The sequence below is a fragment of the Haliotis rufescens genome, unplaced genomic scaffold (assembly GCF_023055435.1).
Source record: "Haliotis rufescens isolate VD_foot unplaced genomic scaffold, xgHalRufe1.0.p SCAF_5, whole genome shotgun sequence".
Classification (NCBI taxonomy): domain Eukaryota; kingdom Metazoa; phylum Mollusca; class Gastropoda; order Lepetellida; family Haliotidae; genus Haliotis; species Haliotis rufescens.
In genome coordinates this window covers 40,567,485-40,591,604 of record NW_025964223.1, presented here as the reverse complement: position 1 = coordinate 40,591,604, position 24,120 = coordinate 40,567,485, and the positions used below count along the sequence as shown (strand labels likewise).

Sequence of the window (24,120 nt, the reverse complement as noted above, 5' to 3'; positions counted from 1 at the left end):
TACCACATATGTATATTATACATATGTGGTATTAGTAGCGTTAAACTTTCAAAACGATTGCGGCATTCGATACAACGCAAGAATGATTCTAATTTATACATGGTGAATTCACTCAAAATTATCGAGCTAACAAATCATCACAATCACAAATGTCATTTTTCAACACTTAATCTTACATTTACTAACGCCAGATGAGAAACTGATGTAGCCTTTTTCGAAATCTCATTCAGGAAACGTCTCGCCAACATTGTCTTGAGAGGGATAGTGAGGACAAGTAAGCAAACACTGTACACAGCTCTTTAGTAAGAAGTTAACACAGCAGCAAGGGGTAGCTTTCCATTGTCCGGAAACCTTGCGGATACTTTTCCACTTTGAATCCGGCCCGGATACCTTCCGGAAACCTTCTCCAAAAATGGTCAAAATTTTGGGGGTGCATTGTGTTTAGTTAATATCAATTGCACAAATATCTCAGAATTGCAAAGAAAAGTGAAGATTGTTGAAGGTATCCACAATGTTTCCGGAACATATCCGGACCGGATTCAAAATGGGAAGGTATCTGTAAGGTTTCCGGAAAACGGACGTATACCGTTTCCTTGCTGTAGAAGGAAATCCAATAGTAATGGCGCCCAAAAAAATAAATCTCTCCAGGCACGAAGAAACCCAGATATGCTAAAATGATCATATCATATTACATCAGTTAACGATCTCCAAATACACATGTCTGAGCCTTTCATTGTGACACTGGAAAACAAACCTCTTTGTTTCTTTTGAGAGGGGCGTGGTAAAAAAATGGCTCACTCGATCACTTGTAGCGGGATCACTAAATCCTCCGCTATAACTACACTATTATGCAAGGTAAACAAAAAAGTCTTATAACTACATTATTTTCCAACATGTATCATACCTACTTCGATGTTTGGTTTTGGGCCTTTTGCTTACCTTACAATAACGTTATGTAAACATCTTATCTGTACTTGCATATACTTGCGGTCTGAAACGTCTTTTCCGGTTGGGATTTAGTGAATAGTTATCGCTTGAAACGAAAGACGTGAATGTTATGTGCTCTTCCGGTCGTATGATGACACTTCCGGTTTTGAAACTAAATGTTTCTCTTGCAGTGGAATGTCAGGCCGGAAAAAGAGAATCTAGCCAATCTAGTAATCCAAATGCAGATTTGATGAGATTACTTCCCGTTGAGTATGTATATATGCCATTTAGGAAAAACCCCGGCCCCGATAATATTTTAATTAATACGTAATCTTTATTGTGACTTTGATATGAATTGGCCAAATACCAGAATTCGATGAAGGTAAATGCTATTCACCTACGTTCAACAAACACAGACGCACATACATCTTCCCGAGGCAAGGGAATTACCTGACTATCAAAGTACAGTTCCCACCCTTGCCGAACAGCTGGATTTCTAGTCTTGATCGTAGCGCCACCAGTGGCTATTACAAGTTATGTCCCTTCTATGTACTCCCTCTCATATCACTTGCATTTGCTTCAAACAAAAGGGCGGCGTCCAGTCAAGACGATCTGCTTGATAATCAAGCTCCATATTGTCATACACCGGGTTTACCCCCGCGAAGTGCATGTAATCACGTGAGCACCTCGATTAAAAGTATGAAAGAATTTGCAAAATATCTGTCGACGCCCAGTTTGCGATAACATGCTTTGCAAACCCTGCAGTCGACCGAAATGTGAACGTTGAAATCCATCTTGTTTACGCACCGGTTGTCTATTTCGTGATGCGGTTTTGATTAGACTATGCATACACTCGTTAGTACAGCCAAAATGTAACTCCATAATTCCAGCCTAGTTCGGCAAGGGTGGAAACTGGACGTTTATAGTAAGTTAACTCCCTTGCCTCGGCAAGATGACGCACATAGCGGTGATGGTCTTCCTACAAAATTTCTATAATGTGGGCTTAGTGGTAGCTGCATCTCCATTTGGCTGAAGATTCGCAAGCTCTTCAGCGTTAGATCGGATAAAGTCAGTCCGGGTATTTTCAGGTCGGCGGCTTCTTCTGAAACACGAGACAAAACTGTCTTGACTTGATGAAAAAGACAACACCCCATATGGCCATGGGGAGGCGGAGAGGTTGAATGTTGTTTAACCCTGCAATCCGAAACAATGTTCTCGCTTTTACGATGTACTGTACACGAGATAAAACAATGAGTGAGTGAGTTTGGTTTTACACAGAATCCCCGCTCTGTCTTCACCAACCCATGCGTGCCGTAATAGGCGACTATGCTGATTAGCTGATTGAGATGATGCATGTCATCGTATCCCTCAATCACTGCATCATCTGGTCCAGACTCGATCATTTACAGACCGCAGTCATGTAGCTGGAATATTGCTGAGTGCGGCGTTAAATAACAAACAAACGAACAAAAAAAACACGACCATGGATATGGTGCTGACACACCTTAACACAAATCGTAACAATAACTTTTATGAACGCCAACGGGACGCATCTCTGCAATTTGGGCGCTTAAGACGACAGGGCCACTCGTGCTCCCGTCATCCTGTGTATGTTAGCCTAGTCACTTGTGTTGCCGATGTATATAAAAAGAACATCTTAGAGCTCACTCACCTTTTCATCTGCCTGGCATCATCAATAGTATCTGGGAGTGGGTTGTTGAGAGTTTCAGGCAATGCCAAAGCTGCCAGTCCAGCCACTGCCATGGACGTACCGAATATAATGAGAGGAACAGCCCGACCAAAGTCTCCTGATATCACCAGAGCCTGTGAATAATCACATTTTGATAACTAATATTAAGCGACAGCTTGAAGATTAAGCCTTGTTAGTTCTATCATCCAATACCATCAGACCATGAATAATACTAACTGTGTGAGGAACGCTACTGCTAATACTGCAGACTTCAGGCCAAGTGTAGCAAGTGATATGTTCCTGTGCAACTACGCGCTTACTTGTTAACTTTGATAGCAAGATCTCAAATTGAAACAGGTCTGAAGAACCGTCTTGTGCTTCGCCTATAGATAATGTTGTGCTTTTGGCGTTTTTCGTTATAGTCATGAGTGAGTGAGTATTGTTTTAATCTCCTTTTAGCAATACTCTAGCATTATTACGGCGGGGAACACAATGTGGGGAGTGGAACGCTTTAACCACCAAGCTATCCCACCAACCCCTTCTAACAAGACCGTTGATGAATAATATTTTAAATAAATACCAGGTTAGCTATGTAAGGTGATGCAGTTCCTCCCACCCTTGCACATATGTTAGCAACTGCCAGAGCCGAGTTCCTGATGACAGTGGGGAAGAGTTCTGAAGAATACAACCAGATGACGTCGAAACTTGCCACTGCGAAACCCCGACCAGTCAAAGCTAAGGCAATGGTCAGCCAGTTGAGAGCTGGGGAGAAGAGTTTACATATATTAATAGTTTGTTCTTTAGATGTTCTTTGATATCTAAAAGCAGACATGAATTATAGAATAGTCAACCGCTTCCGTAATCTCGGAAGGTCTGTGGTTTCGATGAGGACATGTACCTAAATTCACTGACTTTCAGTAAAGGCTTTTCACATTAACAGGCAACCTTCTCTTCAGCATATGACCTTTAGCGTGAGCTTTCCCCTTTGCTATACCCTGGGCTATAGCTGACATATACCAGATATTATATCGATGTTCCTGATGTTTCGCCCAAACTCCCCGTAGTTTCACAAACAACAAACTTTGACGAAATCTAAAGACGTCACCCGTTTATAATTACGTGCTAAATAATCAATATAATTGTTCCTTACATCCACCTCCATAGATGACAGGTAGGATGGTCGCTGTGCAGAACACACCGCCGAGGATCATAGCGGTGCAATGGAGCGACTTCCGACCAATGCGATCGAGGAGTAGAAGACAGGCCACGTGACCGACCAGCTCGACCACTGCGGTGATGAACACGTTGGTGTAAACACTTCCACCGAGACTGGCCACGTTGAGACCGAGGCCATAAAAGCCAAGACTGACCACGAACCTGAAAGATGAAACAATTCACTGAAACATTTGGCTAAAATCAACGTGTGTACGGCGACTTGTGGTTATATCAAAGAACCAAACCTTTTGTTATCCATCGTCAACATGTTGGCAGAACCGCGTTTCTTGATAAAATCAAGGGTGTTATGTGTTCGAATCCCAGATCCTTGGGCAGTACTACGCCTGTGATAAACGCCTTCGTCCTGCATTCGTTTAATGTTTCCCCTCACATTAACCCAGTGATAGAACTTCCCTCATTCAACGAATCCCATCACTCGGGTATGCTGCCAAATTACGAAACGTTTCCCGACTCGGAAAAATTATGTATCATTAATAACCTAAAGGGAGGCGGAAACGCTAAATGGTTGAAGACACGGGCTCGATTACAAAAATGAGTTATACTGTCAATTATAAGGTGATATATCTACTTACTATTATATTCATTCTAACAACTAGGAATATTAAATAATAAAATGTTAACAATATTCATATGGAAGCCCTACCAGTTGAGAAACAACACGAGGCTTCTGATAACCAAAGAGGGACTTGTGAACATCCGCCATAGTGGTTCTTCCTTCCTCCTCTCTAACATGTGTCCGCTGAATATGTTAGAGGGCAAGGACGTCTTGTTGACCTTGGCGGCATGACGTAATATCCGGTCCGCTTCCTCATACTTCTGCTTACTAATCAACCAACGTGGAGACTCCGGCATAAACCTGGAAATATGTATTGAAGTTCGCAAGAAAAACGAATGATAGCCCGAACGGATAACTAGAAGACGTCTCACTGGTTGATTAACCATAATATATTTACACATAACACTTAAGTTTGATATACATGTACATTGCGCATTACACTAAGGACTATGCTCTGTGGGCTGGAATCTTATCCGGCTAGAAGTTGAAATGTACGACTTGTACTTATATTATACTGAGGTAAGGTGAAATGGGGTTTTACTGTGCTAATTGCTGTGAAACTGCGACCCCCATGCGACGTCATTTGCACGTCACCTGTTATAAGGTGAACTGAAATGTAGTTTAACGTCGCGGTCAATATTATTGCACTTAAATAGTGACGTGCATGCACGTGTGTTCATGTGTGCGTGTGTGTGTGTCTGTGTGCGTTGCTGTTTGTACTATTCCGAGCTAATGCCGATTTTATAGTGCTGGTCCACTAAGATACAATGCCGCAGTTTAACATGAATTACCCATTAGACACAGTAAACTGACTAGGAGCCAATCAGACAGGGTAACAACAAGTACATGTACCATGTATTAACGTCTTTTGGTATGACGCAGCCGAGGATCGAACCCCCGACCTTCCGCTCTCCGGGTAGACGTTCCACCACTAGACCACGGAGGCAGTCTTATTCAACTGAGACATATCTGAGGTTATTTATTGCTTTCTCAAATTTTATTAAAGTAACATGGGTATTGAATCAAACTGGTTCCGACAACCACTAAGCCCGAGCCTAGCGCCCTTTTTAACATTTCTGTAAACAGCAATAGCAAATTTCGATTGCAACTTACTGACTTAAATAGTGTTCAGGTAGAGTTCAAATACATTCATATTTGCCTATTGGAGCTTTGATCATTGACTTATATCATTAATTCTGGTTTGTGCGGTCAACCTGGGCGATGCACTTCAATATGTCCATTTACGAATTTAGAATGGCGTTATTAATTTTATAATTTACAATATATACTAGAAGCGTTATCAGAGCTATCAGTAGGCAAGCTTACCAGTAGTATGCCAGAAACAAAACTGTTGGCGCTGAAACTATCAGCTGCAGATGTCGCCAATCTCGTACAAGGTATGCCATCGTTGCTGCCATGAAGACTCCTACAGTCCAGTATATCTCGCATATGATGCCAGTCAATACTCTCTTTGAGGGACCGACTAGTTCCACACCTGAACGCAAATAGAAAACAATCGGTTGTTTTAATTAAGAATTCAAAGTTATGAATTCCGGGTCAGAGAAGGTACAATGCTACTGCACATTGCATGCCACAAGAGCAGATGAAAAGGATGTTCCGTTGGTCAGGCTCTGTGAGTTGATTGTCGTCACCATAGATAGCAGTTGTCGTATATCGGTACCCACACATTTCTTTTCTATATCTAACGAACTTACATTAATTATGAAAGGTAATTATTTAGGAGATAAATTATGCTGTGATTTCAATGCAGAGTTATGCTACATGTCGATTTGACGGTGTTAAATGCGATTTAGAACCGAACACGAAAACCACCAGGAGGAGAACACATCCTTGTGACACAGAATATTTGACGTCACTGTCGACGATAGAAAAGAGTAAAATTTTCAGTTCTTCTTTGTGTCTAAAATTGATGATAACTGTCGGTTTCTGTCGAGTTTTCTGCAATGTAATGTATTGCCAAACATGTTTTGAAATTGCATTTATTAATAGTATTATTTCAAAAGATAACTAGCCATAATTAAGAGAAAGTACTTCCCTTTACATATTAGTTGCTGCGACATTACGGGCGTCAAATCAGCTGTTCCACTCAGAGGGGGTTATTCAGATTTGAAACATCTAACTGACCAATCAGAATCGAATTATGTAAAGTGTTATTATAGACTAAAACAATTATAATACGAAAACATGTTTATGCGGGAATATAAATTATTTGTGTAATATTGTGTACTTATAATGATGATGTTTTCTAAAGGTTTCTAAAACAGTTGTGAATTTACCATAAATAGTCTTGTTATATTACTAATAGAAATGATTTTGCTACATTACACATCAACAAAAACTTATTTTTATACATTAATATAGTGATAATGAACATGGATATATATATTGCACGAACGTTAAGCACTTTGTATGGGTTAAACTACCGGAGGCGTCTCTTGCATTTATTTTGCTTCTAGCGTGAAAGAAACTCGCGTATGACGTTGACACTTTGTCTCAATGAAGACAAAAATATTTGAAATTGTTTGCTACAAATTATAAACTAAAACGTGCACAAAAGATAATGGTCGTCACATGCCAGAATCAAGGCGAATCTCGAATTCGAACCCACAATCATGGGACCCTTACATGACTAAGGGACACAACTCTGCACAATTTAATTACGGTGCCTACTACGAGAGGACTGAGACATCAGTGTCAATGTCAATAAGGAAGCAGAGTGAGTTCGCCAAAAGAACTTCCGGTTCCGAAATTCACTGGGAATTCCTACCTACGACGAATGCGTTGCTCCATATGGCGATGCCGGACATTCCGTTGATGAAGTACAGGATGCCGATGATGGCGAAGCTGGGGCTGAAGGCAGTCACGATGGTGGACACTGCATGCAGTAAGACTGACACCATAAACATTTTCTTCCGTCCGATACTGAAAATGAACAAAGCATATATATCATATTTCAGTCTAAGGATTCCATCAATTACCACACTAGATGTAATATTTTATCCAGTAGAAAACGCTGTGATCATTAGATTGCAAAATGAAAAACAAATGACCAGGTTATCTTAATCTTAACTTTGATTCTGAAAACAGCTTATACCAATTTACAGGTACTTACAAATCTGACGGTGACACCAACAAAACGCTGCCCACTAGCGATCCTAGCATGTACATCATCTGAGCGTGGGATTTTGTTAACTTCATGTCGCATACCCAACCAAACTGAAACACAATGATGGAGGAATAGCTTGCCAACACAAGGACATTGTTACATTTTTTTTTTATAGAGCTGGAATTTATGGGAATATATGCGATACACTCTATTTTAATTTTTTTAATTCCAAATGAATTTTCCAATCAATATCTCAATCTTATTAATTATGTAGGTATGTATATGTAGTACAATTATTATATTTTGTATGTCATGTCTTCTAAATGTGGAAATACCTTTGTCACAATAGTTGAACTGAACACATCAGTGTCGTAGACCCATTTTTCACATCTTCGAGTAGAATTTGTGTCAAATGCATGTCCATCTGTTGTATTGATGGTGCTTTTGATAAGACAGGAAGAGTAGAGTTGTGTCCCTTCAGTAGGCAGAGGAATGGCTGCGTTGACTGCACGTGCATGTTTCTCCCCCTGAATAGTGTATGTGTCGTTGTCCCAGTCAGGGAGAGCACACCTAGAGAGAATCGAGGGTTAGTGTGGTGGAGAGTTTTAAATTACTTTTGTAGACAGTCATCGATTGATCCTTGTAGTCAATTTGTGCCAATTAACCAGAACAGTATTTGTCTCACCCACAGTCAATCATCTCACAACGACATGCAACCGCAGTAAAGTGTTGCATTATGTATGCCAGCAGTCATAAAACTTTCAGCCCAACGTTTCCAGTGTAATTTAACATGTTAGCGAGTTACATGGATTCACCAAGTCTACGACATGCCGTTTCATCTTTGTCGGGGGGCACGTGTGGCCAAGTCATCTAAGGCGCCGCGATTCGCTGTGCAGAGTTGCGTCCCTTGGGCACACCAGAAACCTATGATTGTGGGTTCGAATCCCGGTTCGCCCTGATTATGTTTCTAGGTTTGTCAGCACCATACCCGTGCTCGTGGGTTTCACCGAAGTGGTAAACGTCTGAGACCTGAATCACATTCCTCCCACATTAAGCTGGCACGCCGCGATATAACTGGAATACTGTTAAAAGCGGTGTTAAACCCAACTCACTCACTCACTCAAATTACTTTTAAGGCCCTTTCAAGGCTTTCTGCCAACCCCCGCTACCATATTGTTATGTACCTGTGGTCTGGTACACCAAGTGTGAAGATAGTCAACATGGTCTGAATCCCGACTGATATCATAGGAATACATAGCAGGAAGTAAAGTCTCTTCTGGTAGGGGCCAAAGTCGCCTAGCAGCTTCACAATTGCATCATATTTCATCTTGGAAACTGCAATAAAAATATTTATAATGCATAAATGAATAAATAGAAGCCTTTCCTTTACGAGGGTGAGTGCCCAACTACCAACTTGGACATCTGCTCAGCGGCGCCACACAATATTATTACCCCCGTCAGTGGATCAGTGTTCACTCGAATTTCATTCTCAGCTCCCTTGGGAGTATATAACCAAGCTGCGTATGAGGCTCTACAAGATAAACAGTCAGATTACCATCTTTTCCTACCGAGTATCAATTCATTGCTGTATAAACCTCACTCACTCACACACTGACCTAAATCCTGATCTCAGATGAAACTGTTTTAATAAAAAAAACGCCTACGCTGCACATTACAGGTGGCGTCACAACCTGTTCAAATGAGTGAAGATACAGAACACATACAATTGTAACACAATCCTCAGATATATAAAAAACGAAATGAAAAAGCGTTATTACCCAATCAACCAATTAAATATATTGACTATATTTGTACATGCAAATTACCGTTACTACGAAAACGAATATTATTTTATATGTTCGACCATGTGCCGTTGTTATCTTCCAATAGTATCCTGGATTGCAGACGCATTTTGGAACAATGCATCCTGGAAATGTTCAACGGAATAATTCAACAATATGAGATGTCCATATCTTTAAACCATGGCCAACATTAAATTACCTTAACATCTGAAATTTGAAAAACAACATTGTCTTGTGAACAGTTTAAAAAGTTATCCCGGGCACGTAATCAATTCATGGAGGACAGGGGCCGATGTTGCAGGGCCTATAACACTTATGAGCGAACACAGTCCTGAACGTAAGAAATCTTTTTAAGAAAAGCTACACGTACGTTCAGTGTACAAAATGACAAAGTATAATAAATCACAAACCTCCCCGTTCATTAATTGATAAGATATTTGTATTGATATCAGTAAATATGTCATTGATAATTCCACTTAATTTCTTCAATATCGCCTTGGCAAAAGACCACATTCGTGTTGTAAATGACAGGGGGGAACGTGACGTTTTATCATTGCCGAGAGGTGTTTAACGTTCCAAAAATTGAGTTATTTCACGGTCAAAGACAAAGGAGTCATGGTTTGAAAGATAATACTGTTAGCTGTTGTTTAAGTTAAGCTACCTTTAAAAAGGTGGTCCCGTTGTGTTTCTTCACCTACCTCATACACATTTGGCGATCACAAAACGGTAACTGTGAAGCAGTCAAATGAAAGTGATGGTCGTAGTACCACGCTTGTCACGCTCCTACGTTAAACGAATGGAGGCAGCACACGAATGTTTTTACTGTTTTAATTGTGTAATAAATTTTCATTGCGTATGAATACACCACGGGCTTTGTTTCTGTGATCAATTATATATTTCGAACTTCGAACATTAAGTGCACCTGTTATATTTAAGGAAACAAATTATTTCAACTGCAGTTGAAACATGTACATACATGATTTTAGTTAAAAGTGATCTGGTAATTGATACACCTTATACATTGCATATACTTGATAACATGTCGAAGTTCAGATTCCTGTATATAACAGTCTCGGTTACTGATGTTATGAACTGCGGGGCAAAAGAAATTATACACTTGAAAATTGGATTTGACCACAAACTGACAAACGTTATCAAAACATTACTAGCCTGAAAACAGACACCGAAACACTGCAAATTATGAAACCTGTAATGAATGCATAACCATTGAGTAACCATTTCATTTTTTCTTTTCTTTTTAAGCCACCACCAATAATGGGGTATACTTTCCTTTGGGTGGCAGTTTAGTTTGTTTATCGCGTTTTGTTCCCCTATCTTGAAATTTACCTCACACCACACGTTCCCCATTGTTTTCTGTTGAAAAGTTACACAAGATTTCTGGTGTTACATAATATACATTTGGGTTTCGTTCTACTCAACATTGAGATGAAGAGAAGCCACATGTAATGATAATCACATGTTCTATGGTTATATAGTTTTACAAAAGACACCTGGTAATTGGATCATTGATTGAAGTCTATCCCCTGCCTGTCAATACCTTTATCCGTGCATGGACGGTGAAACGTGGGTTTTATTGACGCAAATTGCTCATCATCCTTGCAAACCAACACTTTGTATAGGTGATGCTAACTGGACTCACTGCGACATGGATCAATAATCATGAACACATGCTTTAATTAATTGTAAAAATTGGCTTGATGAACATTGCGGCACACCAGTGTTCCTCAGTGATGAAGAATAACGCGTTTGAGCGTTGACAAGTAGGCTCACTGCAATGCCAGGAGCGAGATCCCACAGGAGGTGCAGTACTTGTGGATGAAATAAAACCAGTTCTGAACATAACAATATCACAGCCTGTCAATATTAGGTTCATGGGAAGAACAAAGCACCTATCAGAACTGTCCGTCATCACTCGGATCATTGGTGCCCATGCCATGACGAGGAAGAGTAAAATAGTGTGAACACTATAATTTGACAAACATTGCTGGTTTGTGAATAGGTTCAAATTTTTCATTTACTTTCTGAGTTTTAATGCCTACCTGCAAGAATTATGTTGAGAAATGTGCCCCCATATACGACTGTTCCTTCATGGAAACCTTGCAAAAGTACCAACCCAATCTGGTGTTCGAAACAGATAACGTCACTCGCGTGCAGCGGTCACGCCTTTTATCGGGGATATTTTTCCATCGGAACATGGATGAATTCTGTTATTAAAGACTTTACCTACCGGTATGAACACGAATTTAAGTTTTTGTTCGCTCATCTCACGAACTGTCAGTCTTAGCTGTTCGAAAATAGAGTTCGCGAGGATATATTTATTCACAGGCTTCAGCAGAACTGTTATTTATATCATTCACAGAATGTAACCGAATTCAAATTAGTGTGAACGAAATGAAGCAAGCGCAAATTGTATTGATTTACTTTCAGTCATGGTTGCATCTGGTGTTTATTTCCCTGCCACATTATATCATGCTTTTGAAAACTGAAAAATTTATATTGGTGTTTACAAATCCATTTTGTTCGTCTACTACACATGTACGTAGTACTGCTTTCGATAGGAACCCTACGGTTATGTTAAGAACTCGCTGAGGATTACGGGTTCGAATTGGCCCCTCGCTACATATGCTGATGGTGGCGCACGCACGCACACACATTTAGGGCATTTCATGTCCTGAAATAGAAAAGAAACGGGGCGTTTGTCATGGCGACGCGAATAGCGCATTCATCATGTATCGCTTTTGAATTTATCAGAAACAAAAAACTATTATCCGTTCTTTCTCTGTTAACATGATGAAAGAATCAGTTGTCATTGAAGCATATGTCGTCATCAGTTGTATAATAGCTTTTCAGAAACTATTCATGATTTTCTCAAAACTGTTTTAGAACACGAGGAAAGAAAGTGCTAAAGAAACTAATTTATGTTTGTTGTACTAACAATGTTGATGATTATTATTCTTTTTTAAATTTGCGTTTGTAGTTGAGATTTTGGATGCAAGAAAATGTAAATATTTTTAACTCTTCATGTACATAAAATAGTATGTCTATAAAAACAACAAAAGAGCATTCAACGTCATATTTGGCTTTGAAGACAGCAATACCAAGTCATGTTGATCTGATATTGCGATGTTAAGGTTTGATAGTTGATCTTCTCTGATATATACCTACCATGCATGTCATATTCACCCTCAGGAGACAAGCTGGCTTCGCCAAAAACAATCACAGGAACAACAGTGTGGTACAAGAGCGCATGGTCTCCACTGTAAATCTCTGTTTCCGGCTCGAATTCAAATAGATATTGCATTCGTAATATACTGGGGTATTACTAATTCTAACACCACGATTAGACCCGCGGTAAAATCGGTGTCCAGTAACTAAGTGAATGTAGGGATCAGGCTCGGTGATGGATTGCGTGGACATGATCAGGCTAGCTAAACACAAGCACCTAAACACTCCAAAGGTAAGGTCCAAAACACAACTAAAGTACCCGTATCAAACATCACCATCGAATAACCATTTCTCCCACCTACTAGTTTTAGCTGGTAGGCTGTTTCAGCGTCCACTATGCGGTAAAGTCCTAAACAGGACTATGTTACACTTACAAACACAATGATACATTCGTATGATAACACGTGACATAGCGAAGATACTTCGCACTTGAATTGATATGTAATCAAATGCTCTCCATATATGTTTACTACCATTATAACAGAATGAAAGGACAATCATGAACAATGCAACACTCACGGATCTGTTACACCAGTTCGCGGCCTATTCCCTCGACCCCTGCTCAGACCTAACCACTGATAGCGACAGATGCGCCCTAGTTTACTGAAGATAATTTTAAACGTTGTTATTTTTCAAATGCCAGCTTAAGTTGGGATACCACAACAGCTGGCAAGTTTGACCATGTAGTCACAATCTGCCAAACATTGTATGAGTTTCATAGCATATGTTGTAATTTTTTTCAAATAATAAAACGCTCTTATTATTCTGCTGCAGAAAGAGATAATAAAGTTCGTATCAGTCTGGTGCGAAAGGACACACTGCTCCGTCCAGGGAATAATGGCGCCGAGTGTGGTAAGTGACAACACTGGCTCTAGATCTATCCAAGTTTTACGAGAAGAGAAATTAAGGTATCTCATATCAGAGGGTTGATTAGCGCTGACGTTGTTCAAATACTTTGACACAAGCAGTGATTAAACTCAATGCTTACTTTCGTTAGATATGTGCCCAACACTCCTAATTTTGTATTAAACTTTCTTGCGATATCTTGTCATAAGTTAACGTCCATATGAGTGGACAGTTAATAACTTTGTGTGATTTGAGAACCACGTGCTGCTGCCAGATGTCACAAGGACCAACTTAAGAACCATATATATGTCGTAAGGGACCGACCATTTTATATTCTAGGGGGCCTGGGATTGGATCGGAAAAAAAAGAATAATTTTGAAAATAAATAATTAAGCTTCAGACCGTTGAATATATTTTCAGGCTCCTACTTCTACTTTAAAAAATATATGTGTAAATAATATCCACCACCCCACCCCACCCCACATCACCCACTCCACCCCCATCCCCACCCACCCAACCCCACCATAATGGACAGTCCTTAATTGTTTGTACACATTATGCTCTTGGCTACCTGGAATAGATAAATGATTGTTGATAATGCATCATGGTTCAGTTCATGATTGTTTCCATCTAGCAAGTGTCCTATCCGTCAAATGTCTTGATGCAAGGTAACTGTTCTCCAAAGGTACAATCTCTTATAACGATAGCGATACACTGGATTTTTCACCCGTTTAGGTGAAGGAAAAAACACTCTAATGTCATGTAAGGCAGTACTGACCTATGGCATCACAGATTGCAACTCTTGCTTTATCTATCAATATTCCAGCAATATCACGGCGGGGGACACCAGAAGTGGGCTTCACACATTTTGGGAATCGAACCCGGGTCGTCGGTGTGACGAGCGAAAACTTTAACCACTAGGGTACCCCGCTGCCCCTCTCATTCATAAAATGCTATTGTTTAGAAACTGCATACAGAACACAATAAAGCATTATTAGAAAGTAACCTGACAAAATCATTTTAATAATCATAAGAAATTCACTGTACTATTCACACTATATCAGAATATAAAACGTCAAGGCCAGAGAATAAACAGTCTCGTGTATCTGTCGAAACTGATTCAACTAGGAGTAAGAGGCAAAAGAGTGATGAAATATATGAATGGATCACTAAAATGCAGTGATGACACAAAGTGATCGCGACAAGAGTGAGCATGTCTTGCCCAATCGGTATATTGTCCGGCTGTAGATGTACAAATGAAATTGACTTTGAACACTGGGCATAGCCATGCCTAAAATGTCACACACTGGCCCTATCACATTTCGACTAATTGGGTTTCAACGTTCGAAAAAATAAACACACTAAGCATGATCTGTGAGTATGACCTCCGAAAGAATCTGTACTGAATTATACACTCAAGGTAAGGAACATGGATTTGGAGCTATAATCACACAGCTGTATGTTTATATATTCCAATGGTTTTTTCGCAAACCTTGTGGGATCCCAGGTCAGACAATGTTACCAGTATGTGATGCTTACATTTGCTTCTCTCAGCATAGTTTAACTTAATGCATTTAACGTTCGCCTGAAACGTATATTATCCGTTCACTGCTACGGATTTAGATTCAGATTCATTTATTTACTCAAAACCACCCACAGTGCTACAAGAGTACAATATATAATTAACATTAGATAAATATACAAAGGACAATCTGTGACATACATACATTGCATGTTTTTAATTTATATCAGGATGAAATGTGTTAGTACTCATTCATAAGTATAACGGTAAATTTACATAAATTTCGCAAGCGTTAAGTGATGTTGTTCGAAAAGAGTTTTGCCAACTTATGGGCATTGGGGAACTTATAATATTCGGGAATGTGCAGAGAGCCAAGAATTCACATCTATATAAATAATTATATATATCGTCAGCTGCTACAGAGAGGTACATTGTTGACACGTCCGTTCTTCTCTGTTTCTACCGGGAATCTATGATTACAAGTTCTAAATTCAATAGAGGGATGGATATGTTTTGGTTAAGTAAGAGCTGTTTTCTAAAGGAGAGCTCGGGTTTGATATACTGATATAGACTGCCTCCCGGACTAGATATGGTAAAGCATCGCCATTCTTGAGGAAACTGGTCCTGGTATCTTTAATACGGTTTGTGAGCCATTCAGTGGTAACTGAACAAGGATGATCCTTCCATCGACATACTTTAAACGAAGTGGCATTCTTCCAAAAATCCAAATTCGCAATATTCATGACGTGTTTGAAAATGTTTCATCTTCTTGTTGACATTTTTAAAGATTTTAGTCGTAATTTCTCAATCATTTCGACATTTTGATATCGCCATGTTTCGCAGTCATATGGGAGAGTTTGTGTTACCTATACGTCGAAGGCTGAAAACAAACAGTCTACAGGAATATATTTCTTGCTTTTCTGAATAAATAACTTCGCCTCTGAGCCATGTTGTGACACACCTTTGATTGCACTTAGTAAACGCCGGCTCATATAAAGGTTAATTCCAAGGTAATTTGTAATCGCTAAAGCATTCGAGTTCATTTTGACCGCAAGCCAATTTCAAGTTTTACCTTTAGAAGCCTCAGACCCAAATATGCCAATGTTACTCTTTTTACTGCTCACCTGATACCGCGCGCTTCCCGTGGCACTTGCTACGTTGACATAGACCCAGTATCCCTGAAAGAACTGTGCCTGTGTTGGTGACATGGGACACGATGCTGTCTTGTGTGGTTGTGGTTAACATCATTCGAGTGTGGCCTGGCAGATTGTTTGACATACGGCCTAATCCGATCATTGACCCCGGCTTGGACCGCGCCTAAGTTTCTAAACAAATCGAATGTTGAGGATAGCTTACTATCACCGTATATTCAAAGGGATCTTCTCACAAGTGTACAAAATGCAGACTGACACGCAAGCTGTCCACAAGTCATTGATTGATGTGCATCTGTATAACATGATGAGTTCATAAAAAATGAAACTAAGACCATCGAGGCGTTATATGCATCTGTTGTCACCATCCCGTATTGTCAGCAGAAGTATTCGTGTCACTGGATAATACTGTAGATTATGCAACATGCAGTTACGCATGTGTTGTTATCGTTAATGATTATTATCATGTCTAGATATTTTGGCACGATATTAAAACATAATTTGCTTTTCGACTTAAGCATGTGTGCCATATGGTCGCTGCAGAGGTAAGGTGGTCGTCGGTGCGTGCCGTTTGGTCGCTGCATATGTAAGGTGGTCGTCGCTGTACTTATGAGATAGTCGTCGATTTATATATCGGATTATTTCAGATAGTCGTTGCTGCATGTGTCAGATGGTCGTCGCTACATATGACAGATGATCGTCGCTGCATATGTCAGATGGTCGTTGATGCATGTGTCAGATGATCGTCGCGGCATATGTCAGATGATCGTCGCTGCAGGTGTCAGATGGTTGTCGCCACATGTGCCAGCTGATCGTCGGTGCATGGGTCAGATGATCGTGGCGGCATTCGTCAGATGCTTGTTGATGCAGGTGTCAGATGGTTGTCGCTACATGTGTCAGATGATCGTCGCTGCAGGTGTCAGTTGATCGTCGCTTCATGTGTCAAATAATCGTCGCTGCATGTATCAGATGATCGTTGCTGCATGTGTCAGATGATCGTCGCTGCATGTGTCAGATGATCGTCGCGGTATATGTCAGATGATCGTCGCTGCAGGTGTAAGATGGTTGTCTCTACATGTGTCAGATGATCGTCGCTGCAGGTGTCAGTTGATCGTCGCTTCATGTGTCAAATAATCGTCGCTGCATGTATCAGATGATCGTTGCTGCATGTGTCAGATGATCGTCGCTGCATGTGTCAGATGATCGTCGCGGCATATGTCAGATGATCGTCGCTGCAGGTGTCAGATGGTTGTCGCTACATGTGTCAGATGATCGTTGCTGCATGTGTCAGATGATCGTCGCGGCATGTGTCAGGTTGTCGTCGCTGCATGTATCAGATGTTCCTCGCTGCATGTGTCAGATGATCGTCGCTGCATGTGTAAGATGATCGTCGCTGCAGGTGTCAGATGATCGTCGCGGCATATGTCAGATGATCGTCGCTGCAGGTGTCAGATGGTTGTCGCTACATGTGTCAGATGCTTGTTGATGCATGTGTCAGATGATCGTCGCGGCATTTGTCAGATGATCGTCGCTGCAGGTGTAAGATGGTTGTCGCTACATGTGTCAGATGATCGTCGCTGCAGGTGTCAGTTGATCGTTGCTTCATGTGTCAAATAATAGTCGCTGCATGTGTCAGATGATCGTGGCTGCATGTATCAGATGTTTCTCGCTGCAAATGTCAGATGATCGTCGCTGCATGTGTCAGATGATCGTCGCTGCATGTGTCAGATGATCGTCGCTGCATACTTCAGCTAGTCGTCACTGCAGGTGTCAGATGATCGTCGCTGCATGTGTCGGATGATCGTCGCTGCAGGTGTCAGATGGTTGTCGCTGCATGTGTCAGATGATCGTCGCTGTATGGGTCAAGAAGTCGCTGCATTTGTCAGATGATCGTCGCTACATGTGTCAGATGATCGTCGCTGCAGGTAAAAAAATAGTCGTTGCATGTGTCAAGTAGTCGCTGCATGTGTCAGATGATCGTCGCTGCGTGTGTCAGATGATCGTCGCTGCATGTATGTTGCGGCATTTGTCGAATGGTCGTTGATGCATGTGTCAAATGATCGTTGCAGCATGTGTCAGTTGGTCGTTGATGCATATGTCAGATGATCGTCACTACATGTGTCAGATGGCCGTTGCGGCATGTGTCAAATGATTGTTGCAGCATGTGTCAGATGGTCGTTGATGCATATGTCAGATGATCGTCGCTACATGTGTCAGATGGTCGTTGCGGCATCTGTCAAATGATCGTTGCAGCATGTGTCAGATGGTCGTTGATGCATATGTCCGATGATCGTCGCTACATGTGTCAGATGATCGTTGCGGCATGTGTCAAATGATCGTTGCAGCATGTGTCAGATGGCCGTTGATGCATATGTCAGATGATCGTCGCTACATGTGTCAGATGGTTGTCGCTGCATGTGTTTCATTATCGTCGTTTCATGTGTCAGATGATCGTCGCTTCATGTGTCAGATGATCGTCGCTGCAGGTGTCAGATGATCGTCGCTGTACGTGTCAAATAGTCGCTGCATTTGTCCGATGATCGTCGCTGCATGTGTCAGATGATCGTTGCTGCATGTGTCAGATGGTTGTTGCTGCAAACCTCAGATAGTCGTCGCTGCATGTGTCAGATGATCGTCGCTGCATTTGTCAGATGATCGTCGCTGCATATTTCAGATAGTCGTTGCTGCATGGGTCAGATGGTCGTCGCTGCATGTGTCAGATAGTCAATGAATGGGGGAACATAACTATTCACTCAATGTTATCAATCTCTTCGTTTTTGAGAGGATCTTTAATTTTTTTCGAAATATATTTTCTATAGATCGCGAAAGAAACAGCCTATGATAAGCATATGCTTGCAAAATAATTCAGCTTTGTTTGATAAGCGGTTCTGGAGAATATGAAAAGTTGTTATCAGTAAGTTACCCAGGCTGAAATGGACTTCACGCCGGGCGTTTGTGATGTACACTCAACAGTCAACACTAATTCCAGTGGACTTAAAAGGATAAATAACCCTCTAGATACTGACGAGGCCTGCCTGCTCCATATCAACACCGCTAATCCTTCAGCAACTTGACACTGGGTACTCAATGTGCTTCATCCGATAGCTTTGTGGTTAAGTGACAACTTATCTAAAGCCACGGAAGTGTCCACTCAGGTTTCAGATATGTGAATAGGGTAAACATTATGTTATTCAAGCATGTTGTACCTCGCAGAAGGCGGCTCCGGCTCGGGGTCATTGAAACACTCAATTTACACGTCACGTTAACCCAAAGGTTTCAAATTCAGATAACAGTATTGTGATAATAAAAATTACCTTGTAAACAATTATTTCCTTTTTGGTTGTACCATTTTTAAATATAGAGATATATTTGTGTGACAAACCTTGTCTCATGAACTATCAAGTTCTGTTTAATAGTAAAATATGTTCAGGTTAGTAGTTATCCATGGCCGGTTAGATATTCCTCAGCCTGCGGTGTGAAAACCATTTACATATAATGGGGCGATTCGGCAGGTCATACGGACAAGCCAACCAGACAAGAAGAAACATATAAATAACTGAAGACGGGATAAAGACCATCTGATTGTATTTAATCCACCCGTAAAGATCCGGGTTGTGATTGGTCTTCAGCAACCTATGCATGTGGTAAGAGGGGACTAATTATAACGCGATCGAGCGGTCAGGCTAGCGGACTTGATTATGAATGTCATCCTATTCAAAGTGCTCATGATGTAAAATTACTGCATTGTCTGGTTCAGACTCGATTATTTACATACAGCTGGATTTGTCGCTGCATGTGTCAGATGATCGTCGCTGCAGGTGTCAAATAGTCGCTGCATGTGTCAAATAGTCGCTGCATGTGTCAGATGATCGTCGCTGCATGCGTCAGATGATCGTCGCTGCATGTGTCAGATGATTGTCGCTGCATGTGTCAAATGATCGTCGCTGCAGGTGTGAGATGGTCGTCGCTGCATGTGTTAGATACCGCGCGCGGCCGACCGCGACTTAACACGAATGAGTGCGCGACCTTCATACGTTCTAACACGATTTAAGGAAAAACGTTAAATCGTGTTCATTCGTGTTCAGATTCGTGAATGTGACATAGGGTGTGAAAAGTCGTGTTCAGTCGTATGAAGGTCGTATGACAGTCGTGTTCAATCGTATGAAGATCGCGTTCAGTCGTGTTGGGGAGCGTGGGAAGAGACTCATACGACCTTCATAGGTTTTAACACGATTCAACACGACTTTCATACGCCTTTCATACGACTCCCATACGCCTGAACGCGAAATCCATACGTTTGTCATACGACCGGAAGAGCCCATCACGTGACTGAGTGAGAACGTGGGAAACCCCCTGAAAGTGAAAGCTCATTCTACAGCCATGCCAAACCTCAGGCAGCCGAAACGGAAGCTCAACAACCATGGTCGAACCCAGAATCTCTTCCTGTTCCTCACTCTGCGACGCCTACGCTGTCTCCTACTCCTCACCATCAAAGCCATAGCTACCAGAAGTACATGTACTTCCTCCTCCTCCAAATTGAAGCTGCTTCTTGCGGGTCTTGTTCGTTGTTGAACATGGTGAAGACTGACACAGAAATGCTGTTGCAATGCAGCTTATATACTACATGACCGACGTGACCAAAATAAACAAAAATATGTCGTATGAAGGTCTTGCTCAGACGTATTGAGATCGTGTTTATTTTTGTAGTCGTATGGACATCGTAATGATTCGGGTTTAATCGTATGGCGGTCGTGTTGGTTCGTGTTAAGTCGTATGGGCGTCGTATGACAGTCGTGTTTGGTCGTATGACAGTCGTATTGGGGTCGTATTAAATGAGGTTAAATCGTGTTGTATCGTATGAATATCTTATGACGGTCGTATGAGTGTCGTGTTCAGTCGTATGAAGGTCGCATGAGGGTCGTATGAGGGTCGTTTTGGGTCGTATGAGGGTCGTGTTTGGTTAAGAAGTTTGCATAAACCACAAGGTCGAGCACGAATCAACACGATTTTTCAACTTTTCTTAAATCGCGTATGTGAGATACATGTAGGGACTTAAGCCTGCATACCGCTCAGTGCCGCACTGTGATGACGTCGCGGTTTCAAAAACATATACATTGTATCAAAAGTGTTACAACGTTCTTATTTCTTCACACAGTGTAATTATAAGCAAATTGTATAACATGCAACTCGAGTTGATTGTCTTTCCATCAGTATTAGCTAAAGTCACAAAATCCAAAAGATGTATGCACTGCCTAGCCCTCGATTAAAGTGCTTGTATTTAAAGTTTCCTACTTTTCTACATTAATCGTAATATGGAAGCACCAGAATATGGCAAGTAAAGTCAAGTTAGCGCCTTTGTTTGAAATCTAAATGTCAAATAATTCATATCATTGGCAAGTACATATCCTAACGGTGATAGACATATGACATTCATGTTGAAGTACACATTCACTGAGAATTTTCCGTGAGTTATATTTAGCGAAAAAAAATCCCGATGAAATTGTCCGTGTTTTTTTACGTTAAAACTTAATTGACTGAAGTGGTCGTGATTAGTTCAACGCATACTGTCTCAAAGATTACGTCGCAATACGTATGGCAGTTTGGAGTGTATATCTTGACGAAATCCCGGTAACGTCCATATATGTTTCAGTGACCGTGCTCTTTTATTAGTGAAAGAAACAACTTCGGGGTAATTGACATCGTACGTTTTCAAAGGACAATATGTGACAGATCGCTAAACAGCCCTAACATTACTCAAATTGACATCGCTCAATATCGGACATCATTATTATTTCTTAATAATTAATAAAATTACTAACGTAATACCATCCAAGAGTAGGTATACATGTAGTTTCAATCACAATCGTTGAAACGTTTTCATGGGCAGCAAATCTATTCAACAAACCTTTTTTTCGCTCACTCGCAATTCGGGCGCCATATGTCATGGCTTCGTTGTGCAATCACACAGACCGCTCATTGATACTTAGGGTGTCATGATGTGTTGTTAATGGTTTAAATCTAACTTATAAAAAGCTTGAAACGAGATGTAATTGGACAATTTTAATACTTGAATTTGAAAGCTCAAGAAGAGCAGATATCGAGTAGGCGATATTTAATACAAGGAAACGATAACTTGCACAGTACAGGTGAAAGAAGGCAATATTATTGTTTTACGGTACAGTTATAAATAATATCTAGATTAAGTGAAAGAGAAAATGCGAAAATTTCGATTAAAGTTGGGTTCAATGTATATACAGTTCATGTGCTCAAAACAAATTTGTTTCACTATATGACCGCTAGAAAACATACATCCTCGTCTCAGCTAGTGTTTCGCACTTGGCTTTCATACTCTTAGACCATTGCTCAAAATATACTTCAATTTGTATGGCCAGTCCATGAAATACAACATTTTCTTTCAAATTGTTTTATAAATACGACTTTAGAAGAGTATTTACACCTAGGTATGTATACATGTATGTTTAAGGACATACGTGATAGTTTCTGTCCAGTAGTTTCCTATTCCATCTCATTTTTCTAAAGGAAAAGTTTGAAATACATAATGATCGTAGGTCAATGAAAGTAATGGAATTATATATTTGTCATAAAACGAAAATTTTAATATATATTCACCCACGTCACAACCACCACGTTGCGGACTAAACGTTGGTTGTCTAAAGCCAATAACTGTACAGTGGGGAAGAGTAAATCTTTCTGACAAGTCTTATAGATTTCTTTTTTTCAATATATAATAATAGTTTCGTGTATGTGACATGGGTGCATAATAAAAATATCGCCGTCATTCACATGAAGTGCAACATGGCAGAAAAAGGTCGAGAGGCGCGGTAACAACTTTACTGATCTCGCCATATTTCGCAATCTGTAGCACTGCATACAATATGAGTTACACGATATTAATGCTGAGATGATTAGGGTGATGATGGTTATAATTTTATTCAATGCACGTCATAAATGCAATGGAAATATACACTGTCGTTTTCTCATGTGTACCGACCATTACGCCATTACCGATGGTCGATAAAAATCTACAAAACGTGTAAATAAACCTGTTCGTAAAGGAGCCAACAGAATTGTATTTACGTGAATAAATAAGTATACATTTGGGATAGATATGTCTTTCTGATCACTCAGGTCATATTATATCTCATGAACAAGGATTTTTTTGTGAAAATATTTACGTGCTATGACATGGATGCTTAATAAAAATTCGCCGTCATTCGTTTGGTGTTCAGACATGGCAGAGAAATGCCGAGAAGCATGGTAGCCACTGTACTAATCTCGCCATATTTCGCAATCCGTAGCATTGTATAAAGTATGAGTTGCAAGATTTTAAAGCTAAGATGATTGGGGTGATGATGGTTATATTTTTTACTTTGCACACTTAGTGTTTGATATAAAAATTTACAGCTGAAAAAGGGCATTTTCTCGGGACCAAATGTGGTCCCTTGGCACTACGCGTGTGCGAAAAGTGAGGGACCATATATGGTCCCGTGGCACCATGAGGGTTAAATGTGTTGGATTAAATGACGACTTGAGCATTATTTTATTTTTGCCACAGTGCATCAAATCCCCCTAAACGGCAACGTAAATAGTTTCATGAAACTTAATGTCTTGGTCACCGATATACAACTTTATCTTAAACGCCATGCATGCTCTCCATCATAATTCAAAGTGAGGGAGCGAGTGAGTTGGGTTTACCGCCGCTTTGAACAGTATTCTAGTTATGCCACGGAGTGTCAGCAAAATATGGGAAGAAAGCCCGAGGTGATTCAGGTCTCAGACGTTTACCACTTTGATGAAACCTACAAGCAAGGATATGGTGCGGACAACCTAGAAACATAATCGGGGAGAACCGGGATTCGAATCGACGATCAACGTTTCTGGCGCGCCGAAAGGGACGCAACTCTGCACAGCGAATTGCGGCGCCTTTGTAAATCCGTGTCCCCTTAATTATACTTCAAAATGCACCAACATGTTTCCTGAGATGTTTCCCGTGTTG

At 40.7% G+C, this 24,120-nt stretch overlaps 1 protein-coding gene across 2 annotated transcripts; it reads right to left on the bottom strand.

Annotated features, from left to right (window-relative positions):
• Positions 1-225: 225 nt before the first annotated feature.
• LOC124112439 (organic cation transporter protein-like) lies at positions 226-16,215 on the bottom strand. 2 transcript variants are annotated; one of them, XM_046472548.2, is made up of 11 exons: positions 16,077-16,215; positions 8,721-8,871; positions 7,872-8,106; positions 7,543-7,646; positions 7,198-7,352; positions 5,736-5,904; positions 4,497-4,709; positions 3,768-3,994; positions 3,198-3,379; positions 2,600-2,751; positions 226-2,029 (listed from the first exon to the last, which is right to left on the bottom strand). In XM_046472548.2, exons 1-11 carry the CDS (start codon positions 16,198-16,200, stop codon positions 1,918-1,920), a joined length of 1,824 nt encoding a protein of 607 aa, XP_046328504.2. In that variant the 5' UTR covers positions 16,201-16,215; the 3' UTR covers positions 226-1,917. The 2 variants fall into 2 exon arrangements, with proteins under 2 accessions (XP_046328504.2, XP_048240356.1); XM_048384399.1 differs by lacking the exon at positions 16,077-16,215 and adding an exon at positions 13,104-13,162.
• Between the last annotated feature and the right edge of the window lie 7,905 nt (positions 16,216-24,120).